We start from the raw sequence: 16,213 nt of genomic DNA on the forward strand, positions 1-16,213 counted from the left end.
ATATTCTAGTTGTCTTTTGATATAAGGAACACATATATGAGCACTAATTAATTATAAAATTGATATGTTTTTACTAATAAAGACAGGACTATATTAAGTTTAATCCAATTAAATCCATTAAATTTAATCTGAGTTGTACAATTGTCCCAATGGTGGCAGCTGTAACACCAAAAAAAAGAAAAAAAAAAAATCATATTAACCCTTTGTGTCTCAAATAAGTGCACACCTCACAGTAATCACATTATTACTGTAGTATAAGATTTTTTTTTCTTGGCCATTTATGGTTTCAATTCCTTTAGATTTCAGACATTGTATGCATTCAAAGCAGAAGTCTGTTCTTGGGGTGACCTGGTATTTCAGGTGGTGGAGTGTTTGCTCCATGAGCTGCGGCTGTGAGTCCTCTGCAGCAGCCGTGGGTTCAGCTCCTGCATGCAGTACTTTGCTGCATGTCATCCCTCCACTCCCTCTCCCTGCTTTCTGGTCCCATCTTAAACTGTCCTGTGAATTAAAGGCGTAAAATCCCCCAAAAAATATATTTTAAAAAGTCTGTTCTTTTTGCAGACGATCTGGCATTTTAGTGGTAACTGGTTTCAAATGTTTGAATTGTGTTAAAAATATTTTTTTATTTTAATTTAGTGATTTATGTTCATTTTCCAACAGAAAAATATGTCAACACAGACAAACAGTGTTTGTCTCTGATCTTGCAGCCATAATAAAATCTTGTATGCTTGCTAGCTACACCTCTATCAGCTAAAATTAGCAGTTTTCTGAAATTGAGAGCAGAAAAAAAAATACTCTACATCCAAACAGCGACCTTCATATCTCAAAATATTTTTTTTGCTGAAATCTTTTGTTGAGATGAAAATGATCCTGCTCCTTTTCCGTGGGCAGAGAGAGAATCCTACTGAGCTTCATAACTCTAGCTTGTTTCTGATTGGAAGAATGGAGTGTGTTACAGTTTTCCCCAGTCTCCCCTAATTTACATGTACATTATTGCTCAGGAAATAAAAAATCCCTGGACAGTTGTTGCCCTTTACTCTCACTCCCTCGGTCAGGGGTCAGGATCAGACTCAATAACAGCCGCTCTGAGCCGAGGTCAGGTGGGGATACAAGTCTCGGTCAAGGACGCCTGAAGCAGGGAGCTTATACCTACAAGGGGAGATTTAACCTGACTCCTGCAGTCTCTCCACTCACACCCTGCTGTGTTTGTATCAGCATCAATATCATAATAAAAAAAAACATGCAGATCTCTTAGACATATTGCAATGAAGGGACTGACTTGTGCCTGTAACAACTGTGCTCTGTAATAAAGAGTGTAAGGATGAAATGAAAAGAAAAAATATATATATAGAAAAAAAGTGTAATTCAATCTCAGTTTCTCTGTCCCAGCAGCTTTATTTCACATCTGATCTTTGAGCTGCAGTGTATGAAGGAATATCCTGTAAATCTTCCAGCTGAATGGCATTTCTCTCCTGCTGTGCTACAACAACTGTCCTCTGGAGGTAATTACAGCCAAATGCTGCTGTTATAATAGCCACAAGATTCTCCCTTAAATTGGAATTAATTGTAGCCTGTCAGAGATTGCAGTTCCACAGTCACTATACTGTGGCCATTATGTTTTGTTGTTCTGCTACACTATTTTGCATTCATGTTTTTTATGCAGTTTAGGATATTTATTTTTGCAAATCAACAGCAGAGGAAGACAAGGTCTTGATGGAACATTAGATCTAGAACCCATTAATGTCTGCAGTGGAATTTTATAATTTCCTTTTACAGCACTTAAAGTATTAGCTGAGCTAAGCACAAATAAAAATGTAAGTTTAAGTATGAGGCTCCAGCAGTTTTTATTAACATCCTTTTTTATTAGTCATTAGTCACAAGGAATCAGAGGAACCTGTATTACCACTATAGTGTTTTAGTGCAAAAATGATAAAATCAGTAACCCCAAGTGACAAAATATAGTATGACTATATCTTTACATGTGAAACACTACTGACCACAATGAGGAAACCCATCTGATTAAGTTTCTATTTTTAGACAAATGATGACTTGTTAGACTATGATTACATAACTGTTTCTAAAGAGGTGACAGATGGGAGAGAAGCTTCATCCTTAAACTATTTTTGTATTGTGTACCAGGAATGACTATTGTCACTGAGAGCCAGTTCAATGAGTCAGTAATAAGATACATTAGTTAGTTTAAGAGAATCAGTGGGTTATAAGACAATCAAAACAGATTTCTTAACTTCAAGTAGGAGATTAAATAAATGGAACCAGTCAGTATTTTGTTAATGTTTGACAGGGGACTTTGACTTGTTGTCTGATACTGACATTGATCTAAAATGCATTTAATTTATATTCAATCAAATTCTTCTCACACATCTGGCAGTCTCAGACACAAAATGTAGTTTTGTGCATTAATATAATATTTCTAAAGTCTGGAGGTTCTTAAATGTGGTGGAAAAAAATCCTAAAAATAACCACAAATTATGACATTGAAATTGTTTTTTGAGTGGCACTTTCCCAGTCGCCACTGTCTTAAATGTTTGGCCATTACAGTATGTATTGCATCATTCTGATGTCTATATCTGTGCTCTGTTTGAGTTATTCCTGCACAGCAGAGAGATCAACCAGCAGAGCCTGTTTGTATTACAGTAATATCACAGTGTAAGCCATGGAGTCATATTATGACTGCTCTAGTCTGTATTTGCTGATGCACACAGGCTGGACACGAGAGACACACTTAGACTTATGGTGAAATGGGAAATAGATGACAGACTTTTTTCATGCAGTTGTGAGAAATAACACTGACAGTTTTAATTTTAAGTCAGCCTACACAACACCATGTTGAAGCTCTGTCAGACATTAAATGGAATGCAGCCGTTATTGATGTTATTAGTTGCACCTGTGTTGAACAAATCAAGATGTCTGCTGTGAGAAAGGTTTATTGATTAAATGTATGCTGGGAAAAGTGAGGAGGTGAGAAAATAAACAGACCCTGTACAGCATAAATGAGAGAGAAACATATTTCTTATGAATTGAGACAAAGTAATGGAAGACGTTTATATAATGCTATTTATCAGTCTGTTTGGTCTTTTTTTTATTTAGGCCATCAGTTTGAATATTTTACTTTAAGCACTTTGAGGCAGATTTTTTTTTCTTTTTTAATTTTGGGATCTACAATTATTATTTTTTTCTGTATGATCTCCCTGAATATTTAAATCTCCTTAAATTATTTAACACACTCTGTTTAGTATTTATATGTAGTAATCCAAAAATGGAGTCTTGGGAACATCCCATCCTATATATAGGCCAGATGCAAGATTCATCTACACTTTCCCAGAACCGTACTGATCTGAAATGCAATGTATATGCCCTTATTTATTTACTCATACTTTTCACCTGAAATAGCCTCACTCTGTACATCCATAATTTGGTGCTTTACATGTTGAGTGTGTGGTGGGATTAATCTGGGAACCCCAGGGAGGAAACTTTGCTGTTTGGACCCCTGTTGATACCCCACCTACCGCACTGTTTATGTAGCTGTAGCCTGCAATACTTATAGCAGACTTTACATAGCAGCTTCAGCAGCTTTACAGCAGACACTTTGACATGCCATTGTATGATATTGACTTAATTCAACGGTAGGTGTCCCAGTTGCATGGCCCTGGTGTGAATATATTCTGGCTCTCTGGCTTACTGGAACACTTAAATGGAGAAAATACATCATTAATTTGAGAAGTTTCAACTGTGTTTTCCCAGCTATGACAAGTCAAAATGTCATGACACAAATCCTGTACGGATTCTGCACAGTATGAACCACAAACCATCACAATATGTTATTTTAGAGATTACTATTAAAGAAATCAACATTGTCAACTATTTTATACAGGAAATTTTCAATATGTGAGACATCAGTCGTTAATAAAACCGTGACTATTTTAAATTTAATTAGCAGTGACATTTCAAAGACGATCAAATTGTTTTTTTTTATGATTTAATGCTTATTTTTTGTTTTCCTTTCTGGAGCTGTTTCACCACCACCCACAATTTGTTTAATCCTTTTCAGTTGAGTAGCTCTTTCATTTCATTTATGCATTGATTTCTGGGCCAGTAGAATAATAAAACAAAATCACTGTATCTAGTGTGCATCCTATCCGCTTCACTTTACTTTGTCACATTTCCAGTGTGGACAGAGTATCTACTGAAAGCCTGCTTAGAGTTTTGGAAATTGTATTTTAGTAGTGCAAATAAGACTTAATGAAACCAGGTAGTGGTAGACTTTTGGGGCCCTGTAATTTTATTTGCATCCATGGACGTTTGCATCGTTTGTCTTGTTGCTTCTCTTCTTCAAATTGAGGAGGTCTCTAAAGTGCTGCTGTTAGAACATATTTTGTTCACACTGGAGATGAAGAAAGGCTGTCTGGCTTCTGTTCAAGCCTTCCTGCAACAGCAGATCCTCACTGACACTTCTCTGCACTCATATGGAAGACAATACAACACAGGACAAATTATTAAAAACCGTCAAAGAAAGCCTGAGATGCACGTTAGATTTTCTTAAAAGAGAGCTATTCTGCTGTGAAACTGATTTAAATTGATTTGCTTACTGTGCTGTTTTTAATTAAATATTACTGTATAGCCTCAATACTTTGTACACCTGTAGTATAAAAGAACAAAAATGTACTGGATTGGATTTGGTCAAAAGAAACTCAAAATCTAAAGACTGATCCAGATCAGGAACAAAAAAATTCCAGATCCAGAAATCCCTAATTTTACCTGAGCTCTGTAGGTTTGCAGCAGTTCCCTGCAAACAGAAGCTCCGGCCTAGGTAGGCCCTTTTAGCTCCCCATCCATCCTCATAGACATCTGAATTTATAGATTATAGATTGCAAACACCTGGCCTCAACTCAGCTCTCCTTCCAAGCATGTAAGAGAACTTTCAGCAGCCGCAAAACTCATGGCTGTCTCCCTAAATCTTACTCACTTGGCTTTTAAATGACTAAAACCAGGTAAATAGTTTTTGGTAATTTGAAAAGTCACCTGGTCAAGTCATTGTAGTGTCACGAAGCCACTGGGAGGAGTAAAACAGAAAATTAGAGTCAGCATTATTGGCCACGTATCACAAAAGGAGTTTGACTCCAGTTCAAAGTTGCATTTAATGTCACACACACATCCAAGAACAGTTTACAGGTAGGTAGGTTAGTCAGTCGGCTGATCAATCAGTTGGTTGGTTGGTCAATCAGTCGGTTGGTTGGTCAATCAGTTGGCCAGTCAGTCAGAAGGTAGATGGATAGATAGATAGCAAGTTTGAGGAGTTACATATTACATGTAATGGGATTACGTGATCTGGATACAAAAACGGTAACTGTATTCCACTACAGTTACAGATAAAAAGACGCAATCAGATTACAGATGGTAAAAATGTGGATTATTATTAGGATTTTTAACTGTAAACAATACAAAATAGCAAAGAAAAAAATGAGTGAAGTAGCCTACTAGATTAGTTTATAGTCATGAAGTGAGTGGTGCATGTGTACATGCCTGCATCTTATAGGATTTATATCCTGTTCAACAGTGATGATGATTTGTACATGGTAAAGCACAGTGTGTAGATATAAATTTAAACTGTGTAGGTAAATGGATGTTTTAAACAGTTTCTTAATTTTGTTGCATTCAGGGACCTTTTAGTACTTGTAACTGTTGCATCATACAGTATCTCATACAGCAGAGCAGCAGCGGTCAGTCCTGTATAAAAACGAAATCTGTGTCGATGACAAATCCCACGTGGCTCTGCAGAGATAAATAAAGCCAAACTAGATCCTTCTTCTGTGTGCTGCTCCTCTGTTGCCTGGTGAGCGTGAACGCGCCTGGCTCCACGGGGCTGCTGCTGATGAGAGAGAGAAGAGAGAGGAGAGAGAGAGAGCTGTCGTGAACGCGCCGGCCTGTGTGGTGTTGGTGGTGGTGTTGGTGGTGGTGGTGTATATGTGGGAGCAGGAGGAGAGACTCTGCAGTGTCTTGGCAGCTGCATTAGTGCATCTCCCACCGTCCGCGATGCCTCCACGGCCAATGCCTGCCTCCTCCGCGTCCACTTGACAACACAAGCCGACATGAACTCGTCGGTGGTGGGAAACTGAGCCGGACGTCCACGCTGTGAACCGTAGCCGTATGCCCCGGAGACGGTCCGGAGCGCTTCATTCACGCACCGAAACCCCGTGACGAGAATTGTTAATGGAAAATGGCGATAGGCAAAAGGTCTTGCAGCATCGTCTGCTTGGTATCTCTCCAGATTATCTTGATGTTCAGCGCATCGTGGCCTGGAGCGGCGGCTCTCACGTTCCCTCAGCAATACACGTAAGTGACGGGATTGAAAACATAGCCGGGGCTCTGGTGGGAGACAACTTTGGGCTTGTCCACTCACAGATACTTCAGTCATCCTGTTTTATTTGCTGCTCTTATGTAATTTGTGACAGTGTTGGCGATTACATCAATGTAAAGGCTCGGTGCCCCCCTGCAAGGTGTCGTCCACCACAGGATGACTGAGCAGGCATAGACAGAGATTCACATCATTTACAGGGATATTTATGTACACGAACAGTCTCGTTTCACGAGATGTCATTGATGTTTTTATTTTGTCATCAAGTTGGCCTTTATAGCAGATAAAATGTGTAGGTTTGGGCCATAATTTAGCGTCTCCATGACTTTTAGCCATAATTTTTCTAATTATGTTGAGATATTCCGATAATTTACATGAATATTTATATACATGATCAATCTCATTTCACTAGATTTCATTGATGTTTTGGGTTGGGCAATATTGTGACATGAAACCAGATATTGTTATATTATTTGGCAGTAAACTCAATCTCCAGTCAGGATTTTTGGGGCCAATGCTGATACCAATATGAGAGAGTAAACAAAACCCAATAGTGATTTATTGGCATATATTCTTTAATCAAAATATAATGCACAAAATCTAGAATATATACATAAACACACTTTTGCAGTAATCCCACAGATGTGGTTAATACTTGTGACAAATGTGTAATGGATGCAGAATATTTTACAGTTTAAAAAGTTGACTTTGGACATTATTGTCCAAAATGATATCAAGGCACTGAAACAGTAAACTTTCATCAGTATTTTTAATAATTGTAAATGACTATAAATAAGCAAAAAAGAATAGATTTTATATGTGTGTATTTATATATAACTTGAATTAAAGGCATAATATGAAACATTTTGCTAAAAAGTAAACAATTTATAGGCTCATAGAAACATAATCCCTTTCAGTCATGGCTTAAGGGGGTGGTGGCTGTATCTGCAGAGACCCTGCCCTCTGCTTGTATTTCATTATTTTCTCATTTTTCTGCTGTGCTCGGGACACTTTACCACCCCAGAACATCAGTATTTGAAATCCTGGGAATGAGACTCAACACTCAGCTATGTTTCTGGTGCGCTTATGAACAGCTCCAACAAATCTGATTCTACCTATAAGAAAAATATACATAAAATGCACTTAAAACTACAAAATAAAAACTGCATTATGTTCTGTCAAAAAAGGATATTCCCACATATCAAACAACATATGTGCCAACAATGACAGATATAGCTGTGATAAGCCAGTATTGGGCCAGTAATATCAGCTGTTTATTAAATGTAAAATAACTCACATTGCTCCAATGATTTTTTTTTCAGTGTATCTGAGAGAAATCCAAAAATAATGGCAGTGATGGAGAGGAGTTTCCACTTTAAAGTACAGCCAGTGAAAGTGAAGTTCTAGGTGAGGCTGGTCATGGGCTTTTATTAGTTAAAGCAGTCAGAGGCTCATTGGATTTGACAGAGAACGTTAAGTCTGTGCAGTGGTTATAAAACTGAAAAGGTTTTTTTTTCCCCCCTCGGTGTTCCCTCTGCTGCTCTTGTGTGCTGGTACTAGATTTTTCCATGCAGGCTTTCAAGTAAAGAGCAACACATTTCTTTATTTGGTGAAACACTCGCCTTTCTTGCAACCCTCTCGAGAAAACCAACACTACAGTAACAGCTTCTCATAGTACTGCGGATTCACAGTGGTTGTAGGATGTTGCACAGAAGAAGAAAGGTGTGGTTTTACAGTGAATCCTCGCTGTCGGAACATTTTCTCTCTATTTAAATCAATCCTGCGCTTAGTTCTTCATTCTTAACCTTTAACCCATTACTGTTAAGTACAGCTGGCACTTAAGTTGAGACTCCAGTTATCTGGGCCCACCTCCAGGCTCTGCAATCAGGCTGCTCTGGAGGGAGGAACAGGCCAGATGGTCCACTCATCTTCAGGGCGCACAGTGAAGGCTTTCTGGCCAATCACAACTGGAGATCCGAGGTGTATTTACCAATTAGGAAAGGGGTCTATAAATCAGGGATGTGTGTGTATGTGTGTGTGTTTTATGATGAATTGGGTTATTTCAAGTAGGGTATAGCCACCGCTGCTTTCTCCTCCTCCTCCTCCTCCTCCTTTCCTCTTATTTTTCTGCTGAGTGCTCTGAAACAGCTACATAGCCCTCTGCCCTGGGTCTCTTCATGTAAGCTAAATGAAGCAGAATCGCTACGCTGAAGAACAGCATCTCATTCCAATTAAGAATTAATACTGCAGCAGTGAGGATTTATACCCCTTCGCCCTTTTCACTCCCGCCCCTTCTGTCTGACTCCTGCTCTCTATTTCTGCATATAGATAGATAGATAGATAGATAGATAGATAGATAGATAGATAGATAGATACTATTTTGCTCTCCAAGTTGTGTAGGAAATGCAGTTCCTGCCAGGATTACATTTATTGGCGACGTGTTTTGTTCCAATCCAGTAGGTGTGACATCCTTGTACTTCACAAAGCAGGACTTTGACTGTGGAGGCTGCCGTTTTTATCCTGTTCTCCTCGTGTCATTAGGTCTAGGCTACCAAAATACATGGTTAAAGGGATAGTTTAGAGGCATTTTAAGAGGTACTTATCCATAGTCAATAGTACCTGCAATAGATGGAGGTCAGCATGACCCCAGTTTTGAGAAGCAGCAGGAGTAATGGTACATGTAGCTAAAAAAAATCCAATATCAGTTTAAGTAAACACTGTGATTATACTACTTTCTTTGCTGTCGGACAGCCTTTTGATATGGGAAACCGCTTTTATGTAAGCCAAACATTGCTCTATCCAAAGTAATCAGACTCCACTGACAAAAACAGCAATTTTACCTCGCAGGACATTGTAGTTGCTGGAATACCACCTACCTTGATCAGTTAATTTTGTTTGTGTCTTTGTGTGACGTCTGTGATTTAAACAGTTAGTTCAGACTCACCAAACTCACACAATAACACAAACAAACTAAACTTTCAAGGCAGTGGTAGGGCAGCAGCTCCTGTGTTCTGTGAGGTAAAATTAGCGTTTTTGTCCATGGACTCTGGTGGCTTTGGAGAGAGCGATATTGGGCTTATGTAAAAGTGGTTTCCCTTCAGTAAAGGCTGTCTGATGACAAGGTAAAATGGTGAAAATATTACAAATATAGCACAAATATAGCACTGATATTGATGATTTTATGTAGCCAAAATAGGTTTTGCTGCTGATTTTGTCTACGGCTGTACATTGCTTAGGCTCCTACACCAGTTCTCCTCTCTGCTTCTCCAAACAGAGGGCATGTCGACCACCATCTAGGTAATACACTGACTATGGATAACCCCACCCAAAAAATCTGAACAATGTCTGTAAGATTAGGGATAGATCACAGTTCTAGGGCTACAACTACTGAGTATTTTCATTAGCAATGATCTGTCAATTTTTTTTGATTAATCAGTCGATCTAATGGTCCTCAAGCCGAGATTGGGCCCTTGAACATGACTGGAAAAGTGTGGCAAGATTTATTCTTGAAAAACGTTGAGTGTGAAGTGTGTGAAGTTTTAACAGGGAAGGAAAGAAAAAACTGGTGAAGCTCATCGAGTGTCAGTCACATCCTGAAAAAGCCTGTCATGCTCTCAAGTTCACTGTCAGTGGAGCGGGAAAGCCTTGTGTCTTTTGTGTCCTTGTGTTTGATAAACTTCTGGTGTTTTACAGGAGTAACTTCAGTAACTTTTGAGAAACATTCATGAAAAGAAACAGTTCGTGTTTAGAATGTTTATTTAGATTCCGTCTAATTAAATCAGTTTTAGTTTTCAAAGGGAGGCATGAAAGAAATGTTTGACAGCCACAAATTTAGAAAACAGCAAGAAGAAAAGGTCTGGCATGAGTTCTCAAAGCTCAGTGGGAACTTTTCAAATGTCTTGTGTGGTTCAATCAACAGACCAAAACCCAAATCAGTTCACAGTGATCTGAAACAGAGGACCAGCAAATCCTCACAGACCTAAACAAATAATTTTGTTGTTTAAACTAATGGATAGCATACGTTTTAGTTAGCATTAGTTTTGTTTTAGCTTTAGTAGATCAACTAATAAATTATTCTAGTAATTGTTTCAGCACTACTTGTAATGGTTAAATATTAAAGAATGTATTGTGGTTCAAGCCAGTGATGACTTTTTCAACATTTAGCCCGACATGCTTTTCCCCCCAACTTTGAGTTGCCTAGATATAAGCATTGGTGCAAATTTCAGGGGAGATGGAGGTGACGGGTCCCCCTCAATATTTACAACATGGACATTTGTCCCCCCCAGTAAAAACATTATTGAGCATTATTCAATTGTGTTTTGAATTGTAACCTGGTGCTTGAATTTTGTGTTTTCCTTTACATAAATAAATACTTTGATACTGTAAAATGACCCAGACAAGGCAAAAATTGGATGCTCTAGATTCCCACCAATGTTGTACCAAAACCTACACCCTTGAATTTAAGCATCACACATCATGTTTGTACGGCTGTAGGGAAATAAATGACGTGTCCAGAGTGACACCTGATTAACACACACGAGGAAGACTGAGGAAGGCAGAGCCCAAAATGTCCGTTTGTGTTGCCACTAATTTGATAACAAGACTGGGAGTCTTCAGCCAGCGGCTCTGAGACTCTACAGCTGTGCTTTGACCTAAATGCTGTCGTCCGTATGCTAACATGCTCACAGTGACGATGCTAACATGCTGATGTTCATAATGTTTATCGTGTTCAGCATGTTAGTTTAGCATGTTAGTGTGCTTACATTACAGTACAGCTGACACTAACGGGGATATCATTACACTTGCAGGTATTTCATCATAGTTATAGATATACCAAAGTAGCTCACCGTATAGGCGGTGGGCTATACAAATAATATTTGCATTGAATTTGGAAATTGTGATAGGTATTTTGACTAAACAAATAATCATTTAATCAAAAATCAGTCGATAATAGGGTGTCATGATGCTCCAAAGACAGCTATGGCATTGTTAGACTATCAAGTCTTGATTTGGAAAGATCAACACATCATTTGTTTAATGCCCTGACAGCTGTCTTTTACATTTTCAAATTCTTCTTTTAAAAGATAGTCTTCGTAGTATCAATATTGACAGTGATATAACAGCTGGTAAGCTACACTGTGTCATCTCTGATGTGTTTTTCTTTGGACATATGCTGGACGCTGCAAGAAGGCAGTGGAGAGAAAAAAATACTGGGAGAATCACTGATTGTGTCTTTGATTTTGATTCTGGAAATTGAAGCTATTTTCAATTGATTTCTGATTTTAATATTAAAACTGTAACATCCCTAATCGATAATGAGAATAATAATTCGCTGCAGCTTTAAATTCAATTCGTCCTGAGACAGACATGAATGTCTAAACCAAAGTCATGGCAATCCATCCAGCAGTTGCTAAGACATTTCATTCAAAACCGCAAATGTGAACCTTACGGAGGCACTAGAGGAAAAGTCACCAAAGATCACCAAAGTCAGTAGATTTATTCTCTGGAGATCACGACTGTCTGCACACTGTTTCATGACAGCCAATCCACTAGTTGTTGAGATATTTCATCCTGGATAGGAAGTGGTGGAACGACTGACAGACTTGACAGTGCCGTCCCTAGAGACATACCGCTTGGTTGGGTAAAAATATAATCTGGGCAGCATTATGTTGCCTACAAAACATATTTGCTATTGCATATGGATTGTACAAGAACATATAGCACATTATGGTGCTGGATGAATGGATGGGTAAATACTGTACGACAGATAGATAGATAGATAGATAGATAGATAGATAGATAGATAGATAGATAGATAGCACACATACATATAGCTGTAAACGTCTCCACCTCTCGCTCTCCTGCTCCACCCTCTCAACCTCTCACTCTCTCGGCTGTAAGTGAATATGGGTCAGATCACATACTGCTTCTCTCCCTCTCGTCCCAGGGGTGTGCGAGTATAGCAGGTAACAGAGAAGAGGCACAAGTGTGCTGTGCTGTTCAGCCGCTTCATCGCAGCATTGCAATACAGAGTTTTCTGACGTCCCACAGGGCTCGAGAGGAGACGAAATGGAGCACGCAGTGAAAAACTTCGGATTGCGCTTCAGCTGCACTGACTCACACAGTTAAAGCTGCTCTGCAGTTCTGTGGGCTATAGTCATATTACAAGCCTGGTTTATTCACACAGTAGGGTTTTTATAACACTTCACAAGAGCATTTTAAATTAGTTTGTGATGAAACACGCTTGTTGATTCTACTTAAAATTTTGAACACCACAGTGCATACTAATGTACTTATTTATGTTAAACATCCTAATTGCATACTTGCCAACATTTAGCTCTCAAAAATACGGGAGGATTTCGAAACCAAAGAATAGAGTTTTAGATACTGTTTCCTTCATTTTTGTGACTTAAAATATCAAAACTAACAACAGCCTTTTTGTGTTAAATACTTAGAATTCTCTGGAAAAGCTACAGAATAATTTGCCCCTCTGGCATGAACTTGCAGAAGTCTCTGGCATAAGCCAATATTAATTCATTTTCGTTCATGCATTTATTTTTGCCTTGCTCCTTAAAGAAAATTGATGTTGCAGATTTTACAAAATGCATACCCCTTAAAGTGGGAATTCCTCTTTCCAGGAAGTCTGCTTTGGTGTAGCTGTGTTGTTGTCTGGGTGGAAACAGTAGAGTTGTGCAGTCATATGGAATATGCACACTGCAGAGGGCCATTTGTGAGCATGAAAAGGAAAAAAAATGTGTGAAAATGTCTTAAATTGGCACAGATGCAGAAGAATTATGATCCCAGGAGGAGACAAGGAGAGGGCAATTAAAAACATAAGTCTCCTAGGGAAATCAGGAGGGTTGGCACGTATGCCTGTTTGAAGTAAGGATTATGAGTGGAATTTAGATTTCCTCATAGGGGCCAACAAGAAGTGAGTTCCATAAGTGATGCTCTTTAGGCTCCTATACACTGTATGATTTTGTTAGTTTGTTGAGTTCTTTGGTCATCAATCCAAGACATTTGTGTCCAAGATCACACTGTGAGACCATTTTTTGGCAACCACAGACAGCTAGGGGCAAAATAGCGACTGCTGCTGTAAACCACATGTACAGACCAACAAATCAGAATAAGCTGTAATATGGTGTAGAATAGAACAATGCAACAATATAAGCACTGTATATGTGTTATGTAAAAAACATCAAGCTTTCCTGCATTTACGAGTCATGAGACCGCTGGATGACGTGATTCTGCTTGCCTGTGCAGTGTTACATTTTTAAAAATTCACCAGGCATCAGGCTAATCATATGTGACATGACACAGAATTTATATCGTACAGTCTGATAGATATTATGACAAATATTTTATGAGAACCGTCTTGTGTGACATGAAACGAAGATGCAAGTGTTCACACAGTGTAAAGGAGGTTTAAAGAATCCAGAGCAACAAACATCCCTTAAAGCAACATTAGGCAAGAATTGAATTTTTTGTGATTTAGCACTTGGCAGCTCTACAGTTTTTGGGTGCAGTTCACTTTTACACCACTGTTGTAAATACAGACAGCTGTACACGTGCATTTCTTATTGTTTCGTAGAAACTTCTGGGTCCTTTGCAAGCAGTACAAACACTAACAGTTACCCCATTCGACTCCCAGTTCAGGCAGAGTCAGCTTATATAAGACACTAGCTGCACAGCTAACTGAGCTAACTAGCTAACTGCAGAAGGCAGTCATGTTAACAAAAATGAAATCTGTATGTCCGTCTCTGTAACTCTGTAAGTCACAGACAGTTGCATAATGCACTTTGTTCCCATGACAGTCCACCAGAAGGGCGGGGACTTCGCCTCATTATCATCATCATTATGACAGAGGCACCATTCTCCCTACTACAAGTAAATATAGCATTAAAATTATTTTCAAGGTATGATTTTAAGGTAAAATATTTGTATAATGGTGCTGTAAGCATAATGAACACTCATTTGACTGAAATATATTTTGAATGTCGGTCTATGTACTTTTCTGTTTAACCCTGTGGAGTTGCTCCTTTGTGAGGAACACTAGTGAAACATACATCTGAAAGCATAATGAGATTAGAAAGTGACAGAATGCATGAAGTCAGACTGATTTAGATCTTGAGAATAATCCCAAGATTGCATGTGCAAATCTGGTTTATTTTTATGTTAGATATTTTATTTCTGCCAAACAAACAAAAATTGTGTGAGAATCACAAGATGCTGACTCACCATTGTTCTGTTCTGTCTGTGGCAAGACAAAACAGCTCAGTTATTATTTAATAAACATTTTAATATGATCAGCTGTGGTGATCTCAGTTTCACAGCTGCAGTAATCACATGAACACACAGGCCTTTGACAGGTCAGTAGGAAATGAAGATTACTGACAAGTGGAATGTGTTTTTAAAAGGGTTTGATCAAAAAACCCAATTTTTCTGATGGTTGCTACCTTCACAATTGTCAATAGCTGCTGCTCTCTTTTCAGAAGACTTTTTTCTGCTGCTGCATCGACTGCCTCGAGCTGAAAATAATTTCACTTTTAAATAGTGCTGAGCTTGTCGAGGACACTCTGTCAGGCATTCAATCATCTTATCTGAAATGGGCCTTTAAAGTGATCGTCTTGATGCTGCTGGAGTTAAAAAAAAGACCCAAATAGCTTACATCTTAGTTTTCCTTTAACTTGGCACCCTTCTGTGACCCAGAGGGACATTTCCATCAGAAGAGGTGGAGTGTGAAAAGTCTAGCTGTCTATTCATCGTCAGGTCTAAAAGTCTCTCACCTCAGTGCAGCTCATAATAAAATCAAAAAGCGAGGGAAGAAATAATCCAAATATTTGGTCCTTATTGTGACTCTCTGTGGATCTGGACAGTTGAGTGGAGATTTGTGTCTCATCCAACACTAGAAACAAGTCCAACAAGACTTTAATCTGTGATGTTGTCTCGTAACTCTGCTGGGAGCTGTCTGACTGATAATGAATAGACTCTCTGGGCACTTACAGGATCCAGGGCGATTTTCTGGGTATTAAGATTTATTTCCTGGTTCAAACTAATTTAGGTAGAAAGCTCAAATAAATGTTTCAGCTGCACAAAGTCTTCTCTAATCCATTTGGCTGGGCTGAACAGCGGGATTCAGCCAGTGAATGAAGACTGAAGCAGTGAAGTGAAGAGATCTTTATTGAGACTGCTTTCATTCAGTGATCCTCGGGGTCTCTTGAGGATAGGGTGGCAAAGTCTAGGCATACAGGGAGTCTGTAACACAAATGCTATACTATTTACCACCGTCTTTAGTCTTTTAAAGCATGTTTTTCATCTTATTTTTCATTCTCTTCCCCGTGGCTAATAGACTTCAACATGACATTGATGCACTGAACATGAAAGACACTAGTTCTTATGCTGCAGGATGCTGCTTTTGTTCCGAAAGGTTGTGTAGGATTGTGCGTGCCGCTTTGAAATTGCAGTTTGGGCAGAGATTATGTTGTTTATCACATACTGTTTATGTTGTGTTGCTGACACCATGAATAGAATGTTTTTTTCCATGCTGTACGAAAAAGAAACCCCATTGATTCGAGTTGTGTGGCCATAAAGTAAAGTAAGGTTCATTCTCATGAAAATGGTTTGATACTGTTCATCTGGCCTCCACTGTTTTTGTTCAATGTTTTCATTTCATCAGAAAACTGGCCTATTTATCAAAAAATGTCCTGGACAGCTGTTTGAATCAGTGAAAATATTGAACAATATTTAGTTTAAAGCAGCATTAATAAATGCAATTCAATTATACACATCTGCTGTAAATATGGATTTTTGTTATGATTACATTCTTATGATCAAAAAGTA

At 38.6% G+C, this 16,213-nt stretch overlaps 1 protein-coding gene across 2 annotated transcripts in view; it reads left to right on the plus strand.

The window, feature by feature from the left end:
- The first annotated feature begins 5,983 nt into the window (after nt 1–5,983).
- Nucleotides 5,984–16,213, plus strand: part of cacna2d2b (calcium channel, voltage-dependent, alpha 2/delta subunit 2b) — a 54,146-nt gene continuing 43,916 nt past the window's right edge. For both annotated transcript variants that reach the window (XM_084734933.1, XM_084734941.1), the window contains exon 1: nt 5,984–6,351. In XM_084734933.1, coding sequence (XP_084591059.1) covers nt 6,236–6,351 — 116 coding nt within the window. In that variant the 5' untranslated portion in view covers nt 5,984–6,235. The remainder of the gene's footprint in view (nt 6,352–16,213) is intronic.

This window comes from Lutjanus erythropterus, chromosome 2 (assembly GCF_056507025.1).
Source record: "Lutjanus erythropterus isolate fLutEry1 chromosome 2, fLutEry1.hap2, whole genome shotgun sequence".
Taxonomy (NCBI): Eukaryota; Metazoa; Chordata; class Actinopteri; order Lutjaniformes; family Lutjanidae; genus Lutjanus; species Lutjanus erythropterus.